Source organism: Vombatus ursinus, unplaced genomic scaffold, assembly GCF_900497805.2.
Source record: "Vombatus ursinus unplaced genomic scaffold, bare-nosed wombat genome assembly UNPS02014931.1, whole genome shotgun sequence".
Taxonomy (NCBI): Eukaryota; Metazoa; Chordata; class Mammalia; order Diprotodontia; family Vombatidae; genus Vombatus; species Vombatus ursinus.
This window is the reverse complement of record NW_020954709.1, coordinates 53,286-62,792: the sequence shown is the minus strand read 5'-3', so window position 1 is coordinate 62,792 and position 9,507 is coordinate 53,286. Positions and strand designations below refer to the sequence as shown.

At 35.1% G+C, this 9,507-nt stretch overlaps 1 protein-coding gene across 1 annotated transcript; it reads left to right on the top strand.

Annotated features, from left to right (window-relative positions):
* The first annotated feature begins 6,410 nt into the window (after window positions 1–6,410).
* Window positions 6,411–7,430, top strand: LOC114029379 (trace amine-associated receptor 7a-like). The gene has a single exon (XM_027843781.1). The coding sequence runs from the start codon at window positions 6,411–6,413 to the stop codon at window positions 7,428–7,430; it is 1,020 nt and encodes a 339-aa protein (XP_027699582.1).
* The last annotated feature ends 2,077 nt before the right edge of the window (window positions 7,431–9,507 follow it).

Sequence of the window (9,507 nt, the reverse complement as noted above, 5' to 3'; positions counted from 1 at the left end):
GTAGGGCCTACCCACACTATTCAAGAATATAGGAGCAAAATTCAAGTCAAGCACAAGCTCTTAATCCAAAGACTGAGGCTGGCTACAGGAGTAAACAGAAAAAAAATCAAAACTATCAAACAGAAGAACTATCGTGGAATGAGAGAAATCCAAGAGGAAGAGAATAATTCCACAACAGGACCAAGTAGAACTCCAGGAAAAAAGGTGTCCTGGACAAAAGGAATAGAAGTATTCCTGGAAGAAATGAAGCCGTCAGTCAATAATTATTTATTTATTAAGTGCTTAATATATTCTAGGTGCTGTGCTAAGCACTGGGGATACAAATACAAATAAAAACAAAGCCAGTACCTGCTCTCAAGGAAAAGACACAAAAGCAAGCTGAAAGAGGGAGGGGAGGGTATAAAAAGAGTACTGAAAAATCCAAAAATAGTGTGGGGAGGAGGAAATGGGAAGAACAGCACTGAGTCCCATCTTTAAATAGAGACCCAGGGACCCATGTCTCTGCCCTTCTAATCAAAGAATCTAATCAGAGGGGCAAGAGGTACAGATGGAATATGAGTACCAAATAGATTCAATCTTGCCATATAACAAGATTTCTCAATGATGATAAATGAGACATGAAATGGAATAGCTAGGGAGAAAAAAAAATGGCAAGGAGTATTAATCTTCCCTGGATTAGAACAGATGGTGGAAAACCTTGTCAAGGAATGAATTCCCTGAAAGTTAGAATGTGACAAACAACAAGAAATATTAAATTTTGATTATGTCCATTAGACAAGAAATATTAAAACAAAAAATATTGAAAAAATAGAAAAGGTAAACTGTGCATATATAAAAAATAAAATACCTGGAAAATAGGTAAGGAGAAATTATCTAAAATAAAAAAAAACCTAAAAACTAGAAGACTATCTGAAAATCATAACCCTCCCCCCAAAAAAGAATCTGAATACCACATTTCAAGAAATTATAAACCAAGAACACCTACATGTCTTAGAACCAGGGGACAAATTGAAAGTAGAAAGAATCCACCAATAACTTCCTGAAAGAAATCCTGGACCTAGTGATGGTTTTGTTCTGTTTTGATGGTTCTTAGGAGAAGAAAGAAAGGGGAAGGTTAGGGAATTATACTGAAGGAGGGAGGGAGGGGAGAAAAGGAAGAGGAAAGGGAAGGTATTCATCTCATATAATAGAGGTATATAAGATAAAGAATAGGGAAAAAAAGGAGGAAGGGATGGGAGGAACAGGTATGCCATAAATTTCACTTTCACTTGATCCAGACATATGAAAGTAGAGCATACACACACACACACACACACACACACACACACACAGAATAGTTTAGAAACATTCAATTCAACCAGGAAATAGGAGGGACCAGGGAAAGGGAGAGAAGGAAAGGGTAGGGGACTAGCATTTATTAAGTGCCTATTATATACCAAGCACCATGCTAAGTACTTTACAGATAACATCTCATTTTGTCCTCACAACAACCCTTTGAGATTGGTGCAGTTATGATCCTCATTTTATAGTGAGGAAACTGAGATAGACAGAGGTTAAGTGACTTGCCCAGGATTGTACAACTAAAAAATGTTGGAACTTGGATTTGAAATTCTTCACTCTAGGCCTGGTGACTGATCCACTGTGCCTCTTTTTTTAAGGAGAGTTTAAGAAGGAAATCAGGATAAATGAAAGAATAATCATAAGCAAAACAAATTCCAGTATGAGAAAGGGGGATTCGAAGGCAAGATTAAAAGTAAAGAAAGAAAGAGTAAAGACTTGTGACAGGTGATGGGGCAAGGGAAAGAAAAGAAGGGCAAGGGAATAGAAATAGATCACAAATGTTGCACAAACTTCTCTCTCACTCCCTTACTGTAAAGGGGGGAGAGGGAATAAGAAGAAAATGTATAAGAGTACAGGATGGATGGAAATATACAATTAACAATCATAATCATAAAGATGAACTCACACATAAAATGGAAGAGGGTAGCAGACTAAATTAAAAAGAAAAAATCAATACATTGTATATAAGAAATACATTCAAAACAGAAAGATTCACATAGAGTTAAAATGAGAAGTTGGAGCAGAATCAATTTTGTTTCAGGTGAATATATATATATATATACACACATATATGTATATATATATAATATATGTATATATATATATATTTAATCAGGGGTAGCAATTAATTTCAGATAAAGTCCTTTTTCCTTTCTTTGATCTCTTTTGGGATACAGACTAAGAAGTGGTATTGCTGGATTAAATGGTATGCACAGTTTTGTAGCCCTTTGGGCATAGTCCCAAATTGTTCTCCAGAATGGTTGAACTAGTTTACAGATCCACCCACAGTGCATTAGTGGTTCAATTTTTCCACATCCCCTCCAGAATTTATCATTTTCCTTTTGTATCATGTCAGCCAATCTGATGGATGTGAGGTGGTATCTCAGAGCTGTTTTAATTTGAATTTCTCTAATCAGTAGTGAGTTAGAACATTTTTTCATGCGACTATTGATAGCTGTGATTTCTTCTTCTGAAAACTGCCTGCTCATATTTTTTGATGATTTATCAACTGGGGAACAATTCTTATTTTTGTACATTTTTTCCTCAGTTTCCTATACATTTGAGAAATGAGGCCTTTATCAGAGAAGCTTGTTATAATCCTGCCACCTCCCCAGTTTCCTATTTGTCTTGGCAAGTAGACTCCCAAGTATTTTATATTGCCTGCAGTTATTTTATTTATTTTTATTTTTATTTTTTTGGTGAGGCAATTGGGGTTAAGTGACTTGCCCAGGGTCACACAGTTAGTGAGTGTCAAGTGTCTGAGGCTGGATTTGAACTGCAGTTATTTTAAATGGAATTTCTCTTTCTATCTCTTCCTGCTGGCTTTTGTTGGTAGTATATAGAAATGCTGATGATTTCTGTGGGTTTACTTTATATCCTGCAAGGCCAATGAAGTTGTTCATTGTTTCAACCAGCTTTTGAGTTGATTCTCTACAGTTCTCTAAATATACCATCATATCATCTGCAAAGAGTGATGGTTTTGTTTCCTCATTGTCTATTTTTATTCCTTCAATTTCTTTTTCTTGTCTTATTTTTTATAGCTAGCATTTTTAGTACAATATTGAATAAAAGTGGTGATAATGGGCAACCTTGCTTCACTACTGATCTATTGGGAAGCAAGTTCAGCACTCTAGGTGCTGTGCTACCGAGCTATTCCTAGGCCTCAGATATTCTTTGTCTCTGTTCTAAATTTCCATTTACTAAATTGTTCTTAGTTTGCATTGTTTAGGAGGAAAAAATTAACTTGGATTTCAGGTGGTCCTTGGATTTGAAAAAGAAAAAAATTACATCTTTATATTCATTAACCTTTAAATGAATTAACATTTCCTGAAATTGTTTAAAAATTATTCTGAGAAGGTGCCCATGGACTTCATTTGATTGCTAAAAGGATTCATTAAATTTTTAAAAAAGAAACCTTTAAGAATTCCTGCTTTAGAGGCAACCTCCCAACAAATTGCCAAGGGTTATCTAGGTTCATAAACCCTTTCCCCCTTCTCAATTTCTCAACTTCCAAAACTCTTGATCTTCTATGTAAATGAAAGAAAAGGAGAAAGCTTCAGGAACAAACAATAAGCTGGGACTGAGGCCATTTTCTCCTTGTTTGATTATATTTCTGCCTTTATTATGTAGCCAGAAAAAAACTTTTTAGGGCTTTCAATCTACCCTAAACACATGTAATTTTCTTAATTATAGTCTTACCAACATTGCCAGGAGTTATTACTTGGAAGGGAAGCCCTAATAGAAGATATTTAAATGGTTATTACTAAAGTTGAGGGCTAGATGTGACATACTCTGAACCACTGGGAAAAAAAGAGATTATTTTGTTAAAGGAGGCCTTTCTTGAGGTCTATCAAATTCATACAATGCTTTAAACTAAAGAAATGGTCTCTTCCTGAAACACTTGTGGTGGCTATAGAACATAGTGATTCCTCTGGGGCAGGAGTTTCAGAAAGAGGGAAAAGAAATATGAGAAGAAAATGGCCAAAGAAAGGGGTTTTTCCCAGTAATTCCATGAGAATTTGTAGACCATGGATTTCCTCCTTTCTCTTCTGCAGTGACAAGCCTTTGGACTCTATGCTGCATGTACTATGCACCCAGGTCAAATCTGGTTACTGATTACTAAAGACAGCATTCCTGTACTAATCAACGAATCTCACTCAAATGTAAAGATAACATTCTTGGTTATCTTGCTTGGCAGCAAGTTTTTACCCCATCATAAGCACTGGACTCACAGCAGCAGTGAGGAGCCCTGGCCAGGTCACAGGACTGGGATGTGGACCTCATTAAACTGAAGACTACCAATCATTGGGAAGATGGGAGGTGGTTTGGTTTGGGCCATTGGCATTTAGAATCTTTTTTAATATATTTTCCATATTTTACCCAAAGTTTCTTTTTAAAGTGAATTATACTCTTCTTCCACCACAGTGTGGTATCAGGGATTAACAAAGTGACTGGTCATCAGGAAGAAATAAAGAAGGGATGGAATCTTGAAGCATGAATGAGAGTAGATATGAAATCAAAATGATTTGTGAAGAACTGAAACAGTGGATTACTATAATAATAGCTAATGCATATCTATCCCTGCCTCCCTTTGCCTATTTCATTCCCTTTGCAATAGGTACTTTCCAAAGTTATACCCCAATCATAGGACATATCTAACCAAGTTTCAGTAATGCCCATCATATCAAATTTGTTTCCTTTTGTTGAGATCTTTAGTTCACCTTGCTCCATGTATTTGTATATTAAATGCTAACATTGATATAGTGCTTTAAGATTTGCAAAGTGCTTTTTGCTTATTATCTCATTTAATCCTCACAGCAACCTTCTAAGGGAGGTATTATCTTTAACTTCATGTTACAGATGGGGAAACTGAGATTGGGAGTTGTAGTCACTTACTCAGGCTCAAATAGCAGGAAGGCCTGAGATGGGATTTATGCCCAAGTGTTCCTGACTCTAGATTCAGTGCTCTGTCCCTTATGCCATGATCCTTCATGGTATATTGAGATGTGATACCATGGATCTTATTGTTGAGTCCTTTGTCTCCTACGGATTTCTGAGAATCTCATTACTATTCTTCCTACGTTGTAATTATCCTCCATGGTTTCTAGCTTTGTGGATACAATAGCCTGTTTTCTTCTGTCTTTTTTCTCTTTTAAAGTCTTTTTATTAGATTATTAGATTATAGAGGCAGCATAGTATATTGGCAAGGTCATTTAACCCCTCAGTGCTTTAGGCATCTCCCTAAATGGCAGGTTGCAGAGAAGGAGCTGACCTATATTGGTAGGGACTTTTCTCATCTGAGAATTCTCTATACCAATAAAATCACTGGTCCAGTTCCCTTCCCCATGTTTGTAAGACACCAGACAAATAAATTCTTCCCAGTCCTACTTAGATAAATCCCATCCCCAGTAAGAAGCCCATTATTCCTTTATTTGAACAATATCATACACGTTAGCAATAAAATCATCAATACAGGTAAGATTTTTGTAAGCACTTTGATTCTAAAGGAGACAAAGCAAATGTATTGTTATTATTCCTATTTTGTTGAAATTTTATTTGTTATTGTTTTCTTCATTAATTAAAATGTAAGTAGTTTAATTTTTAAAAGTTTATTTGGGAATTTACTCCCTCTTTGGGAGTATTTATACTTACCATTTTGATAATTAAAATAGAATTACAATAAAATAAACCTTTTGCTCCAACTATTTTCTAAACAATAAACAAATTATATCAATTTTTAAAACCAACAAATTGAAATACAGGGTACTTAATAATTCTTGTTAGGTGTTTGCTTCTTAACACTCACACCTCTTCCTTAAGGGAATGTGTCACATGGGATGATTGTTGGCTGCTCTAAACTTTCTGGTATTATACTTTTGAGAGACAGGACATCCTTTGGAGACATGAGAGGTTGTGGAAAAATAAGTCAAGGGGGAAAATATAAATATATGTAAGGTACTTTTGGTGATTACTTCAAACACTGGTTCATTGAGGGAAACAGGGTTTCATAAGACAAAAGATAGGGTGATTCAAAATGATTGACTTCTAATTAGTATATAAAACCAGCATTTTATTTTATTTTGTTTCTTTCCAATTCCATAAATTATTTCTTTCTGATGATTTCAAAAGGCAGTATTTATACAGATTAGACATTCTGTATAAGTTTGGCCTTCCAAATGCAGCATGCCTAAACCCCAGGAATTACACAATAGGAGAAAATGAAGATTTTTCTTGTGTGGAAAAGATCCCATAATCTTATCAACTTCTAAGTCTTAAATTGAAACTGATTTATTTGTATCATTCTAGAAACTAGAAAATTTGAAATCAAGAGAATTGCAAAAGAGAAAAATATGGTCTCTACCAACCAACAAAGTGGAGATGTTCAGTTCTGCTTTCACAATATCAATGGCTCCTGTATGAAGACTCCATGGTCTCTCAGCATTCAGACCAGTCTTTATGGCATCTTGGGCTTCATCACAATCCTTACAGTAGGTGGAAACCTTCTGGTAATTTTTTCAATTATGTATTTCAAACAGCTCCATTCTCCTTCCAATTTCTTGGTTGTGTCCTTGGCCTGTGCTGATTGTTCTTTGGGATTGACTGTTCTTCCCTTCAGTACAGTACGGTCTGTTGAAACATGTTGGTACTTTGGGGACAGATTCTGCAAGTTTCACTCCAGTTTAGATATCTGTTTTTGTTTAGCATCTATGTTTAACTTGTGCTTTATCTCTGTTGATCGATATGTGGCCATTACTGACCCTTTGCTTTACCCAATCAGATTCACGGTATCTCTGTCAAGGGTGTTCATAGCTCTTAGCTGGACATCTGCCTTCTTGTACAGTTTCTCATTACTGTACACTGGTGCAAATGAAGAAGGACTGGAGGAAGTAGTGCATGCTCTCCATTGTGAGGGAAATTGTCAAATAATGTTTAACAAAACTTGGGTAATTATATCTTCTGTCCTTTACTTTATACCTTTCCTTATCATGATATGTTTGAATAGCAAGATTTTTGCTGTAGCTAAACAACAAGCTAGAAAGATTGAACAAATGGGTAACCAAATGTCTTCAGACGGTGACAAGGTATCAAAAAGGGAGAGAAAAGCAGCCGTGACTCTGGGAGTAGCAGTAATGGCTTTCTTGGTATTCTGGTCCCCTTATTTTATCACTGGAATGATTGACGCTTTTTTTGGTTACAAAACCCCACCTCTTGCTTTTGACATTATGATTTGGTTTGCATGCTCAAACTCTGCCATCAACCCTTTGATATATGCTTTCTTTTACCCTTGGTTTCGGAAAGCCATCAAAGTGGTCTTAAGTGGCAAAATCCTCTGGATAAACTGCTCCTCCATGAACTTATTTTCAGAATGAAAAATCGACTTCAGTTGAAAGAGCCCCGGGTTTGGAGTCAGGAAAGCTGGGTTCACTTCCTCGCTATGCCTCTTACTAGCTGAGTGAGCACCCATAAGTCATTTAAATTCTCCGTCTCTCTTTCTTCATATGTAATGTGAGCAAGTTGGATCATGTGATCTCCAAGGTTCTTTACTTCTTTAAACATTCTGTGATTAATGTATATCTCACATACAATTTTTTATTTTGTTTTTTTTCCCAAACCTGAGACTTTAATAGTGTCAAGAACTTCTACTGAGATTGCAAATCTGTAACTCTTCTAAAGTTTACAGTCTTACAGTATTGAGAGGGTAAGTGATTTGCTCATGATCATACAGTCAATATGTGTCAGATATGGGACTTGAACTCATATCTTCCTGACTCTGAGGTCAGTTCATTGTTTTACCACAGAATAATGAATTTTCCTAGTATATGTTTTTTTTTCTTTTTGAAGCAAAGTGACTTAAGTAACTTGCCAGGGTCACAGAGCTAGGTCTGAGGCCATATTTGAACTCAGGTCCTCCTGACTCCAAGGCCAGTGCTCTATTCACTGCCCTATATATGTTATAATAATATCTGCCCTACCCACCTCACAGGGTTGTTGTGAGGTAACCTATATGAACACACTTTGTAAATTTTGAATCACTATAAATATTATGATTTTATCCTATTATTATTATTACAGATATTTCCAATAACTTTGGCAACAATTACCAAGTTTCTTTTGCATGTACAATGTTGAAACGTTTATGTATCATTTATTATCTCAATCCTATTTATTCATTGTTACTGGATGTCATTCTTAAAACATGAAGGTTTTTAATATGTTCTGTAGATAGTCAGTTAATAAAGTTAAGAAAGAAGTGAAATTTCTCTTCACGTACTTTATTATAGTAAGGTTAATGCTAATAAAATTCATTTGACATTTCTAGTTATGAAATGAGTGTTTTCAACTTTAGTTCACTTTTCAGAGCAAAGAGTAACATAATTGTTAAAAGGATCAAATAAGGTGATAGACATAAACATGTTTTGAAAAGTGTGATAGACTATACAAATATAAAGTATTATCATTGTCATTAAATTGATAAACATTCTTCAGTTTTGCCCTTTACTTCCCACTGTACAAAATGAAATCTTCCTGTCCCTATCTTGCTGAATTCCTCTCTCTTCATACACACAGATATGTATACACATATATATATACATAATATATATACACTATACACATATATACACAGACACATATATGTACATATATATATATAATATAACATATCACTGATTACTAATGGTTACTGTTAAAAAAAACTCAGTTCATCTATTTTTCCTATTTTTCCACATAAAAGGATGGACTGCTTTATTATGGGTGAAAGGACTATCCTGCTGCATTCCCATCTTCAGCAATTTCACAAACCCATATTACTTCGGATTCCTGCACACAGAATTTGATAGCAATGAAGGCAAACCATGCATTAATCTGGCAAAGATTTTCAAGTTGTTTTTTTTTTCTGAGTCAAGTTCCCTGACCTCTCTGCACAAAAAAGGTCAAATGACATATTGGAAAAGAGTCCTAGGTTCAGTGCCAGAAAATCAATTAAGGATTTATATGTATTCTAGTATATCAGTGAGCAAAGTCAGAAATGAAATTCTTCATTTAGATTCCTGTCTGTGCCATGCATTACCTGTGTAGATCATTTTGAAGTTCCTTCCATATTCTCTGGAATAATTTCTAGAGTTAAAGTTCTGTCAGTAGCTGAATATCACTGCCTTTGAAAATGTTCATACTTTGGATTTAGGCAGAGAAGCAGTAGATAGCAAAGGAATATGGGGGGGATTCAGGAATATGCATTCATGTCTTTAGCATCAGCAGAGCAAAAGAGTGAGAGATAAAGGAAAGGAAAGGAGGAAGGAAATCAACTTCAGAAGAAAGTACTTGTATTTTTCCCAATTTAGGATGATAAGATAATAGATTTAGAACTGGAAGGGAGTTCAGAGGTCATTGCAACTAAATTCATTATATATATATATATATATATATATATATATATATATATATATA

Coding starts and splice junctions, on each gene's coding strand:
- LOC114029379 (XM_027843781.1), top strand. CDS start 6,411: ATGGTCTCTACCAACCAACAAAGTGGAGATGTTCAGTTCTGCTTTCAC.